Source organism: Vitis riparia, chromosome 19 (genome assembly GCF_004353265.1).
Source record: "Vitis riparia cultivar Riparia Gloire de Montpellier isolate 1030 chromosome 19, EGFV_Vit.rip_1.0, whole genome shotgun sequence".
Taxonomy (NCBI): Eukaryota; Viridiplantae; Streptophyta; class Magnoliopsida; order Vitales; family Vitaceae; genus Vitis; species Vitis riparia.
The window spans coordinates 9,463,512-9,485,184 of NC_048449.1; the positions used below are offsets into that span (position 1 = coordinate 9,463,512).

General features: G+C 35.9%; 3 protein-coding genes across 5 annotated transcripts; 2 read left to right on the forward strand and 1 right to left on the reverse strand.

Annotated features, from left to right (window-relative positions):
- Positions 1-212: 212 nt before the first annotated feature.
- Positions 213-6,949, forward strand: LOC117908738 (WEB family protein At5g55860). Its single transcript, XM_034822430.1, has 3 exons — positions 213-975; positions 3,300-3,488; positions 4,789-6,949. Exons 2-3 carry the CDS (start codon positions 3,324-3,326, stop codon positions 6,574-6,576), a joined length of 1,953 nt encoding a protein of 650 aa, XP_034678321.1. The 5' UTR covers positions 213-975; positions 3,300-3,323; the 3' UTR covers positions 6,577-6,949.
- A 357-nt stretch (positions 6,950-7,306) lies between these two features.
- LOC117908739 lies at positions 7,307-12,622 on the forward strand. Of its 2 annotated transcripts, XR_004650243.1 has the most exons (6): positions 7,307-7,817; positions 9,795-9,880; positions 9,978-10,283; positions 10,435-10,518; positions 11,463-12,055; positions 12,198-12,622. XR_004650243.1 is itself a non-coding variant. In XM_034822431.1 (5 exons), the coding sequence occupies exons 1-5, from the start codon at positions 7,446-7,448 to the stop codon at positions 11,911-11,913; spliced, it is 1,299 nt and encodes a 432-aa protein (XP_034678322.1). In that variant the 5' UTR covers positions 7,307-7,445; the 3' UTR covers positions 11,914-12,190. The 2 variants fall into 2 exon arrangements, 1 of the variants encoding a protein (XP_034678322.1); XM_034822431.1 differs by lacking the exon at positions 12,198-12,622 and having other exon boundaries at positions 11,463-12,190.
- A 1,408-nt stretch (positions 12,623-14,030) lies between these two features.
- LOC117908740 (SEC14 cytosolic factor-like) lies at positions 14,031-20,577 on the reverse strand. Of its 2 annotated transcripts, XM_034822433.1 has the most exons (12): positions 20,470-20,574; positions 20,251-20,344; positions 20,087-20,115; positions 18,573-18,656; positions 18,378-18,431; positions 17,254-17,331; positions 16,953-17,006; positions 16,113-16,172; positions 15,933-16,028; positions 15,183-15,284; positions 14,998-15,078; positions 14,031-14,584 (listed from the first exon to the last, which is right to left on the reverse strand). In XM_034822433.1, exons 2-12 carry the CDS (start codon positions 20,303-20,305, stop codon positions 14,261-14,263), a joined length of 1,017 nt encoding a protein of 338 aa, XP_034678324.1. In that variant the 5' UTR covers positions 20,306-20,344; positions 20,470-20,574; the 3' UTR covers positions 14,031-14,260. The 2 variants fall into 2 exon arrangements, with proteins under 2 accessions (XP_034678324.1, XP_034678323.1); XM_034822432.1 differs by having other exon boundaries at positions 20,251-20,577.
- Positions 20,578-21,673: the final 1,096 nt, after the last annotated feature.

The window sequence follows — 21,673 nt, forward strand, 5'->3', positions numbered from 1 at the left end:
ATATTTTAGGTTTTTAAATTGATTTTTATTTTATAAAATAATTTTAAAAAACTGTTTTTTAAAATTATTTTTTGAGAACAAATTACCAAAATTCTATTGATTTCATTTCTATAAAGGTAAATATTATATGTCTTGAAAAATTATTTAGAAGGATAGTTTTTAATTCCCATTTTGTGAAGACTCTCCTTGCTTTCTTCAACCTTTCAACCCTATTTTTCCTCTCAAGAATTTTAGGGTTAAGTTCAAGGAGATTTCGACGATTGTGATTGGTCAAAATGTAACAAACTCCTATTTAAAAGAAATTGGTGTTATTTTGGGTTTTTTTTTTCTGTCCGGATTAATAATTTTCCAAGCATTTTTGTAGGAAAAAGGGGGGAAAAAGAAAAAAAATCATTCCATTCAATCCAAAATTTTCTCCTCTACAACTTCCAACTTTCCCACTCAGCCTAAAATTTTCTCTTTCTACAAGGGGTCTCTTTCTAAAACTTTCTCTCTCTTCCTTTCTCTCTCTCTAGCTGTTTTGTTTCTCTCTCTACAGTCACACGGTGATATAAAATTTGTCTCCGCTTTCGAACTTTCAAACCCCTATTTCTCTTTATCTCTGCAATCCTGGTACCCTTTTTTCGATTCTGTTGCCCTCTTCGATTCAAACCTAAAGATTATCTCCTTCTAAAAATTCATTTTCTCGGGTGGGAAAGTTGTTTTCTCGAGAAAGTTGTGGTCAAATTTTCTTGGAGATTCCGTCGCCATCTGGGGCTTTTTTCTTGGTGGGGTTTTTGGTTTGGTCCGACTGGTTTTTTGAGTTTTGGATTTTGATGAGTATGAAGATCGGAGATGTTGATCGCGAGTTGTTGCTGGTGGTGAGACTTCGTGGAAATTTCAAAAAGTGTTTGTATGCGGTTCTTTGATGTTGACCTTTGATGGTTTCTAGGTTTTATGGGCTTTGATTAGGGTTTTGAAGTGTGCTATCATAAGGTTTGTCCTTTGTTTCTTTTCTACTTTTTCGTGTTCTTTTTTATTTTCTTTTTTGTTTTTTTGAATCATGTTTTTGCTTTTGAATCTGTTTGGCTGCTAAGAAAATTTTGGAAAAGGAAGGAAAAGTAAGTTGCTTAAGCCAAGTGAAATAACTGTTTTAGGCCCGGCTGAGGGTGGAAGTTTTGTCTTCTTGGGTTCCAAATATAGAGAAAAATGTATGTTTAGGATTTAGTTTCTTTCAATTTCCTTCGTTTTCTCGGGAACCTAATGGAACATGTAGTCTTAAAAAATGGAAATTTAAATAGTTGTTTAAATTTTCTAATAATCTGATTTTGTAGGATGACATACTAGGGTTCAGGGTTTCTTGGTGATCTTATGATCTTGAAATTCATATGCATGATTGGTTGAGAATCATATTACTGGATATAACTGAGTCGGTTTTGTATTAGTAGGGCAAGGATTAATTAGGTACAGGGTCTTTTTCTTTCTTTCTTTTCTTAAATAACTGCTTCACTGGCTTGGTACTGGTGATTAGGCAGTTGTATGGTGTTTTGCTTAATTGTGACCTGTTGGAAATTTAATTTTGACTCCTCATGAATGGTAGTTATCTAGGAATTCGTTGTAAGAATTATGATTTCAAGTTGTAGGATGAGTGTAAGATGAACAGAAGTTGATTTGCACGAGAGCATTTTCACTTTCTTGTTTTGGTGGATGAAAGTTTTGAGGGTGGGTGCTGCATAATGGCACCGGAACAGGTCCACTTTAGAACGTGTGATGTGGGGTTGAAGTTATGTTGATTACTAAATCAGTATGCTATAAGAGAGTTTTATAAGTAGTTGGAGGAAAAAGAGCATTGAGGTGTAGATCAAGATATAGTACTGAAGAAAAGTTAGTGTTGCAAGGTCACGAAGGAAATATATAAAGATGAACTATGGATTGCGGTGGATGTCCTCAAAATATATTTTATATAACCCTAGCCATTTTGTTGATCAATTCATATTCTAGGGTTGATTATGTCTGAGAAATTTTAGCAGGTTTGTATTGGTCTCTAGACTAGACAAGGGCAAGGCAAATCACCAAGATTCTTCTTCTCGTGTGAACTGTCTACCTCAAGGTAAAAGGTTTTGACTGCAGAATGCCAGCTAATGTGGAAATTTTCACTTTTCCATGCTTGATTATCTGGAAATGGAAGGATAAGAGGACTGTTTTAGGTAATTAGGTCGCTGGACAAGGAGTTGATAGTTTCATTTTCGTAACTGTTTGGTTTTACTTTAGATATCTTTTTAGAGGGTTTCAGTTGCAAAATTTTCACAGAGCCTGGTAATTGAACTCTTAATAATCTTCATAGTTTTGGGTTATTATGTGGATAGTGACCTGTTCATAGCTAGTAATGAAGGTATGCCACTCATTGTGCTCATTCTTCTTTAATAGTCTCTATAGCATCTGAAGAAGAAGAAGAAAAGGAGAAAAAGAAGAAGAAAGAACCTTCTTAAATTTATTTTCTGATGATATAAAAGACCATAAACATTATAAATGGAGAAAAAAGTGATGGATTGCATTCACCAAAAATCTTTAAAATGGTAGTATTTAGTAGAAAATTGGGCAGCTAAAATATACCTATTGTGTTTTGTTTGAGTTTCCACTACACCAAAATTAAATCTTTATAGCTCATATGATCCCCAGTATTGCAGTGTATCATTCTGGAGTTGGTGTTCTTGATCTTAATTGCTCAGAGAAGGCTTGATAGAAGCAGGGAATTTATGGAAAGCTGTTCTGTGATTTATGGGACTAAATGGGAAGAGAAGACGAGGTGGATAGGGTTGATTGTCTTGTTTCTATAACTTGGTTCTCAATAGTTGTAGTTTTATCTTTTAATCATCTACTGCACAATGATTTTTCAGTTTGGGAAAGTCCTTGGACCTCACATTTCTTCCCTTTTGTTTAACTATAATTTTGCATTATTTTTTAGTAACCCTGGATGATTGGAGTGTTTAGTGGGAATTTTAAACTGTAAAATGTTTGTTGTTAACACCTTTTGGAGTGTATGCACCCAAACTTGATGCTCAGTTTCGCATCTTTGCCTGCATCTATTAATTGTCATTAGTATTACAATTACCTATATTTTGTTGTTCATTTGAAAACTTATTGAATTCAATTTCTACTGATATGTTAACTTAGATACTTGAAATAAATGAAATATAAAACTTAAAATCCACCACTATGATGCATTTTCACTGAGTTATCTTCTATCTTCTGGGGCATCCTTTCTTTTGTCTTCCACTTCTAATCCACTTGAGGGCTCTTCTATCTTTCATTGTTATCAGAGAGAGAACAGATAAATAAGCAATATGGGCACGAAAGACCGTCAAAATGCTACTGACAATTCTAAAGTGGAGGTTGGAGAGATAGACACAAGTGCACCATTTCAATCTGTTAAAGATGCTGTCAGCTTATTTGGTGAATTTTCTGGAGAAAAGCCTTCCATTAGGAAGGCAAAGCCTCATTCTGCAGAGGTATTTTTTATACTTGTTTTAGAAGTTGTAATCTCATTAAGGAGGCAAACCATTAAAGCCCTGTCCCTAGTTCCTGATAACTTTGATGGTCACGAATAATAGAATGTGTTTTTTATTGAAGTAATTTTTTTTCCTATAATTTTTTAGATGCTCAGATAATATATCTTGTTGAAACTATATCAGATGTCTGACCTGTCCAAATTTCCTAAACTAAAAGTACTGACTGTACAGTGGTCTATGGTAGTTCTCTTCTAAAAAGCTGTATTTGTTGTCATGTTTTTTTCAATTTTCAGGGGATGTTAATTGTTATCGTTAAGGCATGTTCTGAAATTTTTTTCCCCTCTTCTTTTGATCAGATTTTGTAAATTTGGGAAGGATTCCTCATCCTTCACTTGTACTTTTAAATCCATATTAATGGGCATGTTTGTTTCTGATTAAAAAAATGTTCTGAAAATTTTTCTCGCTGCACAGTCATCTTCCAATGAAGGTAAATTTTGAAGATAAAAATCAATATTAATTAGAAGTCCAACCAAGGGCTTTTAATGATGTTGAGCAGTCCATCCAAGCAATCAAATCCAATTTTATGTATACTTTTGCAAATTGGGCTATGGTATATAGAGGACTAGACAACAACGTCTATGTTAGATTTTATAGAATGGTTGAGCTTAAAGTAAGGAGAACGGTTTTTTGTTTCTTAACCTTCTAGATATTGGGCTTTTTTTGTATACTTGTGTGTACTGTAAATGTTCTCTTTTGCCTATCAATATATATATATCAATTAGAAGTTATGTAATAAACGAAATTGAGAATAGAATGATAGTGTTACCTGAAAATTGTTTGATATGTTTACATATTCTGCTTTTCTGGTATATTTATTTTCAATTGCTTTTTTATTATCAAGATTCAAGGTTTTTTTTTTTTTTTGGGTGGGGGGGATAGGCAATATTCAAGTGAACATCGCAAATTATGATCTGCAGATGCTATTTTCTCTAACATGAGTTATAGTATAGGTTTTCCTTTAATTGGATGAGTTATATTATAGTTTCTGTGGAATTAAGAGGCTTCCATATATCTGGAAAATTTTCTGGGAAACATATTTCTGCAGTTGTAGATGAACCATTTTTGGTGACAGTCACTGCTTTCCTACTAATTAATGAAGCCCCAGAGAAGTCCAATTCCATTGAATGCAATTTAGGTTATTCTTTTTTGGAAACAAGGGATCAATGGAATAATTATTTAATTTTGTGCTTGTATTCAGTTTCATGATGCTGATCACAATTTTTTCGTTATATTATGTTAGAGAGTATTGGCCAAGGAGACACAGCTCCACCTGGCACAGAAAGAGCTAAACAAGTTAAAAGAACAATTAAAGAATGCGGAAACTACTAAAGCCCAGGCACTTGTAGAGCTTGACAAGGCTAAGAGAACAGTTGAGGATCTAAATCAGAAGCTCACTACTGTCAGTGAATCAAAGGAATCTGCAGTTAAGGCAACAGAAGCTGCAAAGAATCAAGCAAAGCAACTTGTAGAAGCAAACACAGGCAACCCTGCAGAAACTGATGGTGCATGGAAACAGGACATGGAAACTGGCAAACAGCAGTACACAACCATAATTGTTGAACTTGATGCTGTAAAACAAGAAGTAATTAAAACCCGTCAGGATTGTGATGCATCCTTGGAAGGAAAAGCTGCTGCCTTTAAACAAGCAGACGAAGCTGAGCAGGTAGCCAAAGCAAACATGGAGAGAGCTAGTGAGCTTTCTAAGGAAATCTCAGCTGTACAGGAATCAATTGGACAAGTGAAGCTTGCATCTGAGCAAGCCCAGCAAGAGCAAGCAAAGTTATATGCTGAGAAGGATGTTCAAAGGCAGTCATATAGAGCTACCTTGGAAGAGTCAGCAAAGAAATTGTTTGCTTTGAAGGAAGCCTTTGATCCTGAACTCACCAGAAATCTTGAGGCGCAACTAGCTGAAACAGTGAGTGAGATTGGGGCTGTGAAAAAGGAGATGGAAAATGCTAGGGCTTCAGATCTTGATTCTGTGAAAACAGTAACTTTAGAGCTGGATGATGCTAAAGAGTCATTGCATAAAGTAGCTGAAGAGGAAAGCTCTCTCCGAAACTTGGTTGAATCCCTTAAGAGGGAGCTTGAGAACGTGAAGAAAGAGCATTCTGAAATGAAGGAGAAGGAAGCAGAAACAGAATCCATTGCTGGGAATCTGCATGTGAAGCTCCGGAAAAGCAAATCTGAGCTTGAAGCATGCCTTGCAGAAGAATCCAAAGCTAGAGGTGCTTCTGATGAAATGATTTCAACACTCCACCAGCTATCCCTGGAAACTGAAACTGCTAGACAAGAAGCAGAAGAGATGATGAAAAAGGCTGAAGAGCTAAAGAAGGAAGCTCAAGCGACCAAAAGTGCACTGGAAGAAGCAGAGAAGAAGCTGAGGGTTGCACTTGAAGAAGCTGAAGAAGCGAAAGTGGCAGAGACAAAGGCCCTTGACCAGATCAAGATCTTGGCTGAGAGAACTAATGCTGCACGTGCCTCAACATCCGAGTCTGGCGCCAATATCACAATCTCTACAGAAGAGTTTGAGGCTTTGAGCCGAAAGGTGGAGGAATCCGACACATTAGCCGAAATGAAAGTGGCTGCTGCAATGGCTCAGGTGGAAGCTGTGAAGGCTAGTGAGCAAGAGGCCACCAAAAGATTGGAGGCAACTCAGAAGGAGATCGAGGAAATGAAGGCCGCAACAGAGGCTGCTCTGAAGAGGGCAGAGACTGCTGAGGCAGCCAAGAGAGCAGTGGAGGGAGAGCTCCGAAAATGGCGGGAACGAGATCAAAAGAAGGCAGCTGAAGCTGCATCTCGGATTCTGGCAGAATCGGAGATGTCATCAGAATCATCCCCGCGCCAATATAGGATTCAAAAGCAGAACCCACCTCAGAAAATCAATGAGGGGGGTCGGAAGATGGAGAAGGAGAAAAGTTCAGTGTCGAAAAAAGCACTTCTGCCCAATTTCAGCGGTATCTTCCACAGAAAGAAGAACCAGATCGAGGGCGGGTCCCCTTCCTATCTCCCAGGAGAGAAGCCTATTTGATTCGTTTGTGTTTACCAGATCAGACCTTTGGTGCAAGTATGAATATATGGTTGAGAGAGAGAGAGAGAGAAACATGTTTATGCCTTTGGTGGTGGTTGTGTGTACATTTTGAGACCAGTGGAATCCAAGTTTCTATTATTTCCTCCCATCTGTTGAGTGAGAAGTGAGAAGCAAAAAATGAGTTTGAAAGCAGCTTTCAGAGAGAAAAGAGTGTGTTTGTATATAGCCTAGGGTGCAAGTTTCTTCTTGGTGAGTGATTACTGATTAGTGATTGAAGATTGGCGTAGAAGTGAATTTTTATGGTGGGCCCAAGTCCATTGGAATTTCTTTGTAATCATATCAAATTCAAATCCCCCACCCCCCATCCGCAGCATTTTTGATGATCTCATATTTCATGGTGTATTCCTCCCCCACCCGCTAGTTAGTAAATAAATGATGGTATGTAATTGGAACTTGAGTAACCCTTTGGTTATTTATCTATTTATTTCCTTCTATATCATTGAAGGGCCTACCTCTACACGCCACACATCATTTGGGTTGAACCCTATCCCTGTAATAGGGCTACTTGCTTAACACGCATCAATTATTAAGGAAAGGAAATATTTGAATTCGACAAAATAGCTTTATATCAATTTTAACCAAATTAAAAATAAATAAATAAATAGCACCAAAATCCAAAATAAGTCCGACTGCATGTCACGTGGCTAAAATTTTCACTGTCCAAAGCATGGTCGCGCTTAGCATCTCAGTTCCAGTATGAGTGGAAGTAACAAGAAAGAAGCCTCCCTCTGGGCCTCTCCCTCCCCTCCTTCCTCCTCCCCCCCACCAAAACACACCCTTTTTGTCCCTCTCTACTAATTCCTGTTTGAATGGCAAGTAACAGAGACGAGCCTCTCACATTTATAAACCTATCGTCCTCTCCAATCACAGTCTCTTCAGCAGAGGGAGATAGCTTTCTCTTAGAACCCGCTTCCCAAATCGGGAGCGCTTCTGGAAGCTTCCAGAACGAGGGTTTGCTCTCCGGCGGCGACGGCACCAGCGACGCTGAGTTCGGTTTCTCCCGCCCCGATTTCCGCCAGAGTCCACTCGCCGGCACCGTCCAGTTGTACGACCGCCATGTGTTCCTCTGCTACAAGCACCCTCAGGTCTGGCCTCCCAGGATTGAGGCTGCAGAGTTCGATCGCCTCCCGAGACTTCTCTCCGCTGCTCTCATGGCCAGGAAGAGTGAGATGAAGAAACAGGTTTGTGAATCGGTGTTCTCTGTTTTGAGATTTTCAAGTGGGTCGGCTTGATTTTTGGTGGTTTAAAGTGGGTTTGTGGTAGTTTGTGGTTTTGAGGTTATTTGGGAGGTGGAGTCGTGGAGATTTTTGAAGATTGCTCAGTGGGTTTTGTGGTAAAGCTAAGGTTTTGAAGATGACTGATGTTTCTTCGTTGCTGAAGATTTTGATGTGGTTTTTTGGGTTGTTAGTTTTTGATGATCTGAACTGGGTTTACGGTGTTTCGGTGGATTGCATGCTTTTTGGAGTGGTTTCAGAGGTATGGGTGAAGGAGATCTCTGGAGATTAATTAGTGGGTTTTGATGGCTTTAGAAGATAATTACAGACGATCGATTCCCATTTTCCATTTTTAGAAGATTGTGTTTTGAATTTGGATGATCATAGAGTAGCTTTTTATGGATATTTTCTTTTCTTTTCTAATATTCCTTTTTAGGATTTTTAGTTTTGTAAATTTTAGGGCTTAGTTGGAGGAGGACTGGCAATTGAAGTGAATAAATTGGCGACCGTGAATAGTTATTATGATCGATGGCTGATTGCATCTGATCTGGCTTTTAGTTTCTGACTAATTTCTCCTTCATTTTGTTCCTCACCTCCATGTAGTATTGATTTCTATCTATCCGATTCATGCAAGTTAAGCAATTTAAGGAATCATGTCTAGGGTTTTCTCGAATGTCTATACAATCAATTTGGTACCTCATTTTTGAGAAAGGTGTTTGGGTGATGAAGATATTCTTCTGCTATTGTTAGTAGCCGTTGTCGTCTAGTTGACACCAGCATGAGTTTGTGGAGTCCAGATCTTGGGGAAATTTTGCCAACTTTTATTTTTGTTGACTCCAGTCAGATTAGAGAACTTAGCTGTGGCTATCTTAGTCAAACCTGCATAGCATTCATATGCTGCATATATTTCCTAATACCCCATGAAGGAAGGGTTTGTTTAGTGAGTATGGTAGAGCAGTATTTGGGTTTATGTCAGCATATTCATGTCATCAATTTGGTGTACATATTTATCAAGTAATTGTGGAGATGAGGAATGTTTTGGCAATAATGGTTGGCAAAATGTTTCTTATGTTGTCTATCATCAATATGAAATCATGACTTATATCAAGGAAGTCCAAAGATTTTCTAGTTTCTGTTCGTTCAGAAAGCTAAACCATTATTGTCCTAGTTTGAACAATTTTTTTTGGTTAGGGCAATTTGACCTAGAACTCTTTATGTTCTTCAGCATTGGTTCATTTTATTTGCCCCATTTTACAATTCTTGAACCCATTTGACTTATTTCATGAATTGATTTTCTTAATCAATTATTATATTTGGTGCCCTTTAACTCATTAAATATTAATAATTCATCCTGGTATTTCTTTAAGGAAGAAAATAGAATAAATTAGGATACTGTATGTCCATGCCCACATGCATTCGTGCAGAAAGGCATATTATCTTCTATGCGAGTTCTCTATTTATGATGGCCATGATTCGTGGAAAATAAAATAAAAAATAAAAATTGAACTTTCATTGAGTCTATAGATAATGATATATGTTTTTGATGTATCACCAAATTATATGCAGTTTTAGCTGAATGGGAAAAATGATGTGCAAAAGCTACTAGTAATTACTAAGCAAATAAACAGAGGATGTCTTTGCATTTCATAGAAGGACTTTTTGTTTATCCGTATTTGACAAACTAGTTTGTGGTTTCACATCTGTACATAAATGAAGTTTCCACCAGCAAATGAGTTATTTTAGCAATGAATGATATGAAAATGGTTTAGTTGGTCGATGAAGCCTTTTATTTACCATCTATATTTGCTGGATTATCAGTTCTTCATTTTTGTGTTTAAAAAAGCATTCATGAATATTGCCAGATCTGCAGTTTATTTTTCCTTCCTGTTGTAGTGACTGAGGGTTAATGGTATGATTTTGCCGTTTTCTATTTTTCTTCTCAAGACCCGCTTAACAATATGTGAAGGACATGATGGAACTGAGACATCAAATGGAGATGTATTAATATTTCCAGACATGATCAGATACAGGTCAAATTACAATTCTGTTTGAATTTGTTATGGATGCTCTTGTAGAATACTTTTTCCCCTGCTTAACACTAATTATGGTTTTAGTAAAGAAATGCAGGAGATTGACGCATTTTGATGTTGACACATTTGTTGAAGAAGTGCTCGTGAAGGATGGTGAGTGGCAGCCTGTAACTCCTGAAAAACTAAATGGGTCATGCATTTTTGTTTGTTCTCATGGGTCACGGGATCGCCGTTGTGGTGTATGTGGACCCGCTGTTGTTGCTAGGTTCAAAGAAGAGATAGAATCGCATGGCCTTCAAGGTAAAGTGTCTGTGAGCCCATGCTCACACATTGGAGGCCATAAATATGCAGGAAATGTGATCATATTTGGATCAAATATTGATGGAAAAGTCAGTGGGCACTGGTAAGGGGGAGACTTCCTGCTAATTGATGTTTCTTACCAAACCAATGCTTTCCTCTTTTACTTGAATTGTACATTTAGTAGCTTTGCTTTTTCTTCCTGGCCAAAATATATCATTTAATTGATTGATAATGGGTCTATTTCTTTTCCACAGGTATGGGTATGTTACTCCAGATGATGTACCTATTTTGCTTGAGCAGCATATTGAGAAGGGAGAAATTGTCTATGGACTGTGGAGGTAGTTTTTCATTTCTTTATATCATTTTGTTTGTTATGTGCATACATGATAAACCCTCTCACCATTATATCACCTTCACAACCATTGACATGTCACTAGATTATCCCATGTGACCTCACATTCTATTTTCCCAACAAACTGTAAGTGTTGAGAGAGAACTTGAACAATAGACTAGCATATGTTTAGGTGATTATGGTAAGGGAATTTCTGATATCCTGCCTCGCAATCTGTATAATCTTTACTCCAAAAAGCTATTACTAGTGTTGACAAGGGCTCATTACTGGCTATGCATCCCTGTTTGTGTCAGTTGTGTTGACAGAATTGGAGAGGTAACCACCATTAAGATTTCCTAGTGTGATGAACTGTTTCATCTTTTATATGGAAATCCCCATTTCAAAAGTTCAAAGAATTATAGGATGGTCAGACACAATTGATAGGATGAAGGAGACTATTTATTCTTCTGTCTATAATGTACTTGATTATTTTTGTATCTGCTTGAGCACATAACTCTGAGATATATGTGCTAGTGACTGCCTTTGAGTCCTCCAAGATGACTTGCCTGCCAGTAATCAATATCACTGATGTTCTTCATGTTATCATGACATTAGGAAAATTGTGTTGCCCGGTTCTGAATAATAATAATGATTAATAACAAGAAGCTTGAGAAATATATTGAAAATTTCTGAAGTTCAAGGACTACAGACTAGGCTTTCATAAAAAATTCTGAAATGGGGTTGTTGTCGAGTAGAATAGTAGGCCCCTTGGTTATATGGCCTAAGGGAAATAGTATTTGACAGCTGAGAATATTGGATTTGGTCCATTCTGCCCCTTGGGAAATTAATTTGTTCTATAAACTTGTTAACCCTGTTTCCTCTGTGTTCATGTGTGTATTTGAGTAAAAATCCATTACTAGGTTTTGATAGAACATTTGAACTCAAATGCAGGGGTCAGATGGGTTTATCCGAAGAAGAACAGACGAAATCCCAAGAGCTAAGGGTCCAATTAAATGGTGGGACAGGTGATGGAAAGCCCACAAAGGAGACTCTGCAAACACAAACAAATGAAATGGATACTGCTGCATGTGGATCTCAAATCGAGGTTATGGCCTGCTGCCAAGAAAACGGAAACTCTTCCTGTTGCCAGAACCCTGTGTTGTCAGGAAAGATGGAAAAACTATTTGAGAGGGAGGCAAAAGTTACACCTGAAAAGAATAAAAGTAGCAAAATGACTATTTCCAGGAGTAGTAGTAACAAAAGTGCTTGCACACGAAAAGTATGTGCAATGCCTACATGGTTTGAGAGCTGGGAGCGTGAAGATACATATGCTGCTCTTGCTGTTGTTTGTGCTGCTGCCTCAGTTGCCATCGCCTGTCACTGCTACAAACAGTTGACGTAAAAACTTCCAGTTGTGAACTGCATGTTGTTCTAAAGTCTTTGAATCCTTCCCCATTCTGTCGCCGCTGTGTATTGGTTATCCTCGTCACTGCATGCCATAATGCATCTTTGGAAAGAGGGTAGATGGATTCTAAGTGGGGAAGGTAATTAACCTTAGGGTCGCTGAATGATTCTTTTTCTCATGTGTGCTTGGTGTCTAAACAATGGATTTTTTACTCAAATTTATGTGAATATATTGGTCCTGAATTCAAATCTAATGTGGACAGCATCTTCATTTTGTTGTAGGAGATTCGCATTTGTAATATTCCCACTTTTGAATCAATGCATGGAAGATTACCTGCTTCTCAACTCAACAAAGCCTTTGGCCTAGCCATGGCAGCTCCATTACATATTCACTTACGCCCTTCCAACACACTGAAGTGCAAATTGGGCTGCCTATGATTATCTTTTGTTGTGAAGAGATTTTAAAGAGCAGCATGACAAGGCAAAATTACATAAGACATCAAGTGCCAATTCAGGGGCAACCCTCTGTTCCATTTCTCCCATTCCCTTTGCAGTTAAATATTCTGGGGGAAGGAGAGGGTGTTGGTAGATGTAGGAGAAAGGACCCATTTTGAGGCCAAATGCCCTTTGCTTCAATGATATATTTGGTTGGACAATACTTCTTTTAGTTGATTTATACATGTGGGCACAGAAGTTTTGGCATGTTTTCTTCAATGATATATTTGGTTGGACACCCATGCAATGAATGTCATCTGATGTAAAACCTGTGAATTAGTCTTGGGCTTAGTATAAGGTAATTGAGGCTTATGCCCCAATCTGTTGAGGCATGTAGCCTTGTCATTAGGACTCTTAACTCAGGTGGGATTGGGTTGGATTCATAGCCGAACCTAACATAATCCAAATTAAGAAACAGACAACTCAAGTCTAACCCAATTTGATCTCTAATCTGGGATTAATCAGACTGTGCGGATCAAATTGGGTTGGGTTGAACATGTCCATAATGTTTGTTAAAACTTCTCTACATGTCCACAACTTGACTTTTTTTTTTTCTTAAAAATTGAAAGAATAAATATTATTTTATAAGATAATATAAATTATAAATATTATAAAAATATTTATCTAGATTTAGGTTAGGTTTTGGTTGCAACAACTTTACTCAAAAGTCAAAGCCATCCAAGGGTTGTTTCAGTTGCACCTAGACTTCTATGATTGTTGAAAGATATGATATACATGGTGGGTTGCAATTCTAATCGTCTAATCTTTTAGGAATATGAGGTTATTTTATTCCAAACTTTACCCCAATTTATTAATAATCCCTTGCAAGGCTTAAAGTCAAATATTTAATGGGTCTAATTTAATTCTAAAATATATTTTACAAGAGATATAAATCTTAATATTGAACGAGCTCTAATGGGTTTAGGCTTTTACGGACTTTTGGCATAAGTCTGTTGTTCTTGAGTCTTGGACTTTTCGTTGGATCAAAGTTTTGAATTGAACCTCTTCACAATATAGGTTAAGGTAGGCTTCCATTTGATGTTCTAAAAGAAAAATTAATTAGAAATGCAATTTAAACTAAAAAAAAATTAAAACTAATAATTTAAGAATGGTGGATTTGTTTTCATTTATAAATTTTTATTTTTTTATCTCGTTTTTTATTTTATTTTTTCTACTACGTGCTAGATCATCCATCAAAAGATAACCAAATAATTGAAAAAAAAAAAACTCAAATATTTTGAATTATGGAATTTTCAGCTTTAGTTAATTATTTTCGAAAAATAATTTTAAAAAAAAATTAAAAATAGTTTTTTAAAATTGTTCTGTGATACTTTTTGAACAAGAAGTCCATTTGAGAACCTGAAATGTTTTTAAATATATTTTAATAAAAACTTACCTATAGTGTCGTATTTTTAATTATGTTTCATATTTTATTATTACTTTTTTAGAACAAAAACACCAAGTGAAAACAACCAAAAACTTTATGCTATATTTTTCAATTGTCAAACATTTTTTTTTTTCTTTTTTTTTTTGGAGAACAAAAAGCTGCTTTCAAAAACAACTACCAAGCAGGGCGTAACACACTTGCTTCACACTTGCTTTGATGGTTGGTAGATGATGGAGGAAGAATGATATAAGTATCCACTCAATGGTGGTAACATTGAGATTAAGAAGTTACATCAAATTACCTTTCGTCCTACCAACATTGCTGCATTGAGATGATGCAAGCAAACAAACAAACTACAACCCCACTCTCCCTTCATCTCATACTTGTCATCAAAGTGATTCTCATCACCACTGGGATCTCTCACTCTCGTATACATATCTATTTTTCCCGCAGATTCAAAGTTTCAATCGTCATTGACTTTAAGGTTAGACATAGAGTTGGAAAGGCCGTTCTTATGATCTCCAATCTTGTGGAACTCTGATTCTATGGTCTTGGCAATCTTTTTACCTTCTGGGTCTGGCTCAGGGAAGGCCACATGGAATGACCCTTGTTTCCATGGCCCTACTGACTCCACAAGGGCTGCCTGCTGGTTTACGTAATTGTAAATGTGTTGATGGAACACATGATCCAAGCAGAAACAATTATCGGTTGTTCCATTTTCGGAATGATGGGATGATCCTGACCCTTCTCTTCTACAAAAATGTGGGAGGGATGCATAATCCATTATCTGCATGAAATTTTCATGTCAACAATAAGCATCAATTCCTAGCCTTTCTTTGACTGCACTATAACTTGTCATAGTACACGAAAACCGCCATCACTAAAATGTGGTTATGGTCAGCAACAACTTGAAAAAGAAGAAAAAAAAAATAGAGAGAAAGAAACTACATTTTCAGAAATATGAGAATGTCATTTCAGACAGTGACGTTCCTTTTTTTCCACAGGGGTTTGGGTTTCATAAGCATGGAGGCCATATAGACATGTACTTGCAATATATCAGCAAAGGTGAAACTTTCAACATACACATGCGAAAGATGTATCTAACAGGGTAAAAGGAGCTAAAATCTGATATTTCCAAAAAGAAAACATGCATATAAGAGAGGAAGGTTCAAATATACCATAAGGGGTAGGTCACCTTACCTTCAGCAACTCATCTCTCCCACATCCTTGTAGCACTTGAACTTTCCTCCTTGTCCTTTCTTGCAAAAGAGGCTTTACAACCTGCAGATGGTTGAAGTTTTAGGCCTTTTCCTTTTGGGGTAAACTATTTTGGGCTGGTAATAGAAATTTACACTCAAATCTCCTTCATGAAAATGGAGACAAACCTTCCAACATGCTGAAAATATGTAAGGGACATTAACAATGTAGTATGTATCTGTCTTCTCTGGATAATTCAGATCATCGATTGTCGATATCACAGTCAACAGCTGCATTGGCAGATTGAACAGAATGTGTGAATGATATGTGTTAAACAGTTTATAGAAGGAGGATTAGGAGTGGAAGGAGCTAGCTGGAGTCCAAACATCCTCATCTTCTAAAGAGAGCAGAAGAAGGAAAGTTGTAATGGTATGGGGACTGGAGAATGAGGTAATCCATAATCACCCAAATGCATGCATAAAAAGAAGCCTATCCCAAATTATATCCCAGAATCACCAAACTGCACCTATACAAAGATAGGTGCAGTTTTATTCAGACCTTCTGGATGTCCAGACTATATTGAGTATGAAGTATAAGGTAACCACCTTATGGTTTCTGATGCTGGTAAAAGAGATGGTGCTTGAAGCCAAAAAGGGAAAATGACTTCTCATATTTCTTATATGCCAAGAGAACATTAAAAAATAAAGACTTGAATTAGTTAAAATAGCTCCCCTGGCGCCCAAAAAGTCATAAGAACTCATAAATAAACCATTATAAAGACGATTGAGTCTCAGTTGAAAAATTAATTTCAAAGCTATGGTGTTGGATGTCCCAATAAACTTTGCAAAGCTGAAGAATAATTACTGCATGAAATTGACTGTTATTTTCTAAATAAAATATGATAATGATAGCTGTTGCAAGAGTTAAAAAAGAGATACCTTTATTTGATTCAGCGCTGAAAGCTTTAAACCAGTCATGTCCAAAACCTTCACACAGGTGCCAATGTATCGCCCATGCTTCTTTGTTGCAGCAGGCTAAAACAAAAGCAAGTAGTCAGGCTACTGGGAAAGCCATAAGTTACACCAAAGAATCTCAAGTTTGTAGAGACCAAAACTCACCAATACAACACGATCTCTATACTCATTCATTTGGATGTGTGACTGCACATAATAATGAACCTGAAAGAAAAACAAGAATAATACCAGTAAATATCGAACAATGGAAAATTGCAAATATTACATGAAGTAGTAGGTAACAAATATAAGCAGCATGGAATGCATGTCTTTTGCTTAAGAAGATATCAGTAGTGCATATTTGTATATATGAAGATACATAAATGAAGTACCAACTAAATAAGAATGCCATTGTTATCTCTTTGTCCACAAGAAATGTAAAACAAACTAAGAAATCCAGAGTTAGGAGAAAAAGGAAGCATCAAGTAAGGACCTACTATTCCATCAAAAAGCATCAAGTAATGAATGTTTTTCTTGCTCTAGAATTAAGAACCAACATTTTTGAAAAAAACCTATTCGAAATGCCGTCCATTTCCAGGGGCAAAAGTAAAGTTCATTAAAATAAGAGAATGATACTGTATTTCCATTCACAATCTTCGAGCTTGCAATGTTTTCATGACTAAAACACCGTCTTCCAAAGAAATGTTATAGCCCCTTAATGCAAAGGTTCTTTACCAAACAAAAATAAAAATCTTATAGCCTAAAAATTTCTGAAATTTTAGCTTCTTGCTCACCTTTTTTTTTTTTTTTTTTCTTTTGAGTGGTTATTTGTTTTTGCAACTCTGCATGCAATACACTCTTGAAGGTAAAAGCTAAAATCCCATTATCATATCTGAGATGATTTTAAAGTAACGTTTCCATGGTAATATTTTAAAACCAAGCCTACTACTCTTAACTGTAAATTTGTAACCACCAAATTAAGGAGGTTAAGGAAAGTGTCCTCACAGATGCCTTGTCAAATGTGCTCTGCCCAACACCAACAGCAATGACAGGAAGACCCTAGCCAAGAATAAAAGCAAACCAGGAAATGATAAGTTACTTTGAGTTAGTAATAATCAATATCTGAAACACCTCCTATGAAAATAAAAATTATTTTCCTTAAAAAAATATAAAGCCATGGGGAGCAAGAGTTCAATAGACACTTATGGTGGAAATTTGAGTTGCCAACTGGCTCCTTATTGGGAAAGATGGCTAAGGCAGGGAAAATTGGAAAGATTGAAGGCCAAGATAAATGTTCATTGTATACCTCTTTTGTATAGCCGGATAGACCTGTCAGCTGTGAGTCTCGCACTGCTCTGTATAAATTAGGAGGGAGGATTGGTTTCTGGATACAAAAACAAAAACAAGATTAGTAATAAAACAAATCACTTGACATGGTTACAAAATATGGTGAGGTTCTAGAAAAAACCCATTTTATGTCTAAATCTCATGTGCATTAAATAAATAGACAGTTCCTAACTTCCATGAGCATCAATAAGTTTTCAGAAATTAATCAAATCCTAGAGTAAACAAAGTTGAATCAAAAAGCAAGTTTCAAAACTTTTTTTACCAATGAACCAGAGTACATAAACTCTTCATGGTAAAACACAACCCACAATGGAAGACCAATACATTGTTAAGCTAGCAAGGATTTGCAACTAGAATAAATCCTTGCATTTATATCTAGGAGAAAAAGGATGTGCACGAATTCCAAGCATATGACAAATTGCTTTCCCTATGGTTATAGCACTTATTCCATTTTTGTAACATCAGATTTGCTTGCAAGAATTTGCAGCTAAAATGGGCAATACATATCTCAGATTTACAAAATTATGCCAACTCACTGCATTTTTTCCCCTTTTTGAAAATTTGCTAATAAGAGCACATGTCTACTAACAGTGCACATGAAGATTATAATAATTCCACTTAATCATTGCCCTTATTATGATTCATGATCAAGCATGAGATATATGCCAATTCACCACAGTCGAAGGCACCAGAGATTTCACATATAACAACTTAATAAGCTCTCGTTTTTGTGTTGTTCCAGTCCAGAGTGACTGAGTGATTAATCTAGGAGTGATTTGCAACCCCATTCGGAAGGAGAGGAATTAAAGGGTTTAGGCAGTTACAGCTCATGAATGAAAGTGAAAGCCCCTCCCTCTGTGTGTATACGTGCAACAGCACTTGTGTGCATGTGTGCAGGTGTGGTTGTATGCATGTCTCTGTTAGTGTCCGCATGCGAATTTCCAGGTATAATTAGCTACAAGGAACCATTCAATTGACATTTAAGTAATTATAGTGTGTGTGGTGGATGGGGTTTGCGAATTTCCAGGTATAATTAGCTAGAAAGAACTATTCAATCAATTTTTACTTAATTATAAAACTCACCGTCAATATATTGTCGATTTCATTCTGAATCCTCCAATTTAAGCAGTCTACCAACTGATGAAGTTGAGTGTGTCATCAGTAGAACATAAAGAGATGAATGGAAATGACATTTTTTAAGGAGTACAAAACTTTAGATGAATGACACAGTGAGAATTTTTTTTTTTTTTTTTTTAAGAAAAAAATAAATGAATCTACCATTTTATGAGCTTTTGGGACATTCCCATCCCTTGCTTTCAGAAACCTTGCCAAAGTTTCCCGTACATACCCTTGATGCACATTCTGGAGATCAAGATGCAGACTTTGAGTTATGTTAATCATATAATGAAAATAACTTTCCAATTAATTAAATAAACATCATCATTCAAGAACATGTCATAAAGCAACAATATTCAATTTCATTTCTCAAATCTCCACTCAGATGTAATCCAAGCCTATGCCGAGGGAAATAAAAGGCATGAGGGAAGAGAGTCTCTGTTGCTTCCTTCAGTGCACCTAAAATGTCAATCACCAGATGAAACTAAAAAACTACAAAAATTATTGAACAAAGCACAAATCATACAAGTCATTGAGCTGATTATCGAATATGGCTGTACACATCTATTCTGTAGATTCACAGCCCTAGATGCTATGCATCACCTGATGCCCAACCTTAAAATCAAGCTTTTTTAGAAAAGAAAAAAAAAAAGAAAAACTCCAACTGTCCTTTCAAAGCTTTTTGAGTTATTCTCTAATAACAAAAAGGAAGAACTGCAAAATTATTGTCACATGTTCAGATTAGTCCATAATCTACTTGTCTAGCTGAACTCTACCGGCAAGGACCCAAAATGAAGTCTCGTTTGGTGTGAAAGATATTTTCTTTCTTCAAATGAAGCCCAATACATTGGAGAAAATAAAAATAGCAATATGGGTTCAGTCAATTCATACCAAAAACCCTCCATATAAATATATTTATTGCTATGACATCCCAACTGAAACCCAACTTGAGGGTGACATCAAAGTTGTCAACTTTTTCTCAGCCCAAAAAGAAAATCAAAATTTAACAAAGAAAAAAATTACAACCACAGAATTCATGAACCCAATACATAACAACCAAGAGAAAACATTTTGGCTTAGTGATCATGAAAGATTCAGCATCATGCTTTTTGCAACCAATGATATGGATTACAGAAGCAAATGGACTTCACTTAATGATAATCACAACCCAATAAACCTATACCACAGCAAATATATCTTAAAGAATACTGATTTATCACCGAAAAATATAGTTGTAGTTCACTCATCAATCAGGTCTGAAGAAAAAATCCACACAAAAAGGATTAAATTAAACCAAATAGATCAGACCCAAGAACTAAAATCTAAGGCTGCATCACATGAGAGACCCAGATCAATCCTCAAATAATAAGAATATTCACATCAGACAAACATAAGCTTCCGTTTGGCTGCTGAGAAAATTGGAGGAAATAAAAAAAAACCCAAATTAAAGTTTTGAATCCCATGTTCTGAGTTTGCCAAAAAGAGCTTAAAAAACTCATCTAAAGCCAAATAGTTGAATTAGGCACTGCTAAGTGGCAAATTGAGAACCCAAAGTTCCCTTTTCTTCCCTTTCTCCCACTTTTTCTCAGCTTCCAAACAAATAATAGATCTCTCCCGCAAACTCAAACTCAAACTCAAACACAAAAATAAAATTAAAACAGAACCCAGAAGCTAACCTCAAATGAGTTCTTCAGCGGCTCCTCAACTGCAAAAATAAACAAAAAAAAAAACAAGATAAAGAAAATAAGCAAGTAAATAAATAAATCAAAACAGGAAAATGCAATGAATTGCAGATCAACGAAGATCCAAGGACCGAGAAGCAAGGATCACAGGAACCGACCTTCATCCAACAACAGCTGAAATTGCTTCACTGCTTCTTGATTCACGATTCCCATTTTGAAATCGTATTTCTTATAACAATAGCAACAAAAACACTACAAAAATTATGAGAAAATTTTTAAAAAACAAAAAACAAAAAAACAAAAACAAAAATTTTCTCTTTTTTTTTTTTCTGTTTTTTTTGGTGGTGTGAGGGGGGAGGGGATTTGAGTTTGTGAACCTGTGCTTGAAATGGGAGAATTTAGTAATGAGAAAAAGCTAGAGAGAGAGAGAGAGAGAGAGATGTGGGTTTTTTGCACCTCCTCTGGAAAAGAGGTGAGAGCTCCCTCTCTCTGCCATATCTCCCTCCTCCGTTTATGAATGGTGACCATTTTTAAAATTATAATTTTTCTTTTTTTTTTTAATAATTAAAAATAAAAAATTTATTTATCACCAAGATCCATGTTTATTTATTTATTCATTTTTAACTTAAGGACTCTCCAGAGGATGCACAGTCTCACAACAACTATCATCGGGTTTACGTCTCTTTTATTACTTCAACCTTTTTTTAAATTTAAGAGAAATTACCATTTTTTTAGATAAAAAGGTCGTGTCAACCCTTCATTATTAGGGAAGAAATTTGTTAAGATTAATTAATGATGCCAAAGAAGTAAATTAAATATATTTATTAGAATATTTGTTAACAAAAATAATATCATTAATGTTGCATTTTAAGGCAAATTTTTATTTATTTTTCCTAAAAAATTAATGAAAAAGGTAAAAATAAATGGAAGCCCACATGATTTTTTATCATCCATTAAATTATTTGAACAATTTTATAATCATATAAAGCTAAAAATAAAATAAAATAAAATACAAACTATAAAGAGAAGAGCTCCATATACTGCCATAAATTTGGATGACATGAGCCCTAACTACAAACAAAAGAGTAGAGCTAAAGGTCCCACATGCCTCATGTCTTATTTTTCAATATTCAATTTTGGTGCTCTTTGGGTTTATTTTATAAAATTACATAAAAGTTCTTACCTAAATTTAAAAAATAAAAAATTGGCTTAGGGTTCCAATTTAGGTAAATATACATATGGATTGCCCTTCTAAATTTTCTTGGCAATCTATAAATGTATATGTATATGTATATATTAAAAAAAAAAAAAAAATTGAAACCAAGAGTGAGTGAGACTCAAACTTTGATGGTGGAAAGTTTGGTGGGGATGAGGGTAGGGGAGGAGAATGGGTCCACAAAATGATGTGGGGATGTGGGTCAAAAGGGCAACCCATGTGTTTAGGTCATAACCCCTTGTTTTTATATATGTAGTAAAATGTAAACACCAAGACACAATTTTTCTTTTACCCTAAAAATTTACACCCATCCATGTTCTTCTTCCTAATCCAAGTTGAGCCCATTCAAGCCCACCATATATTTT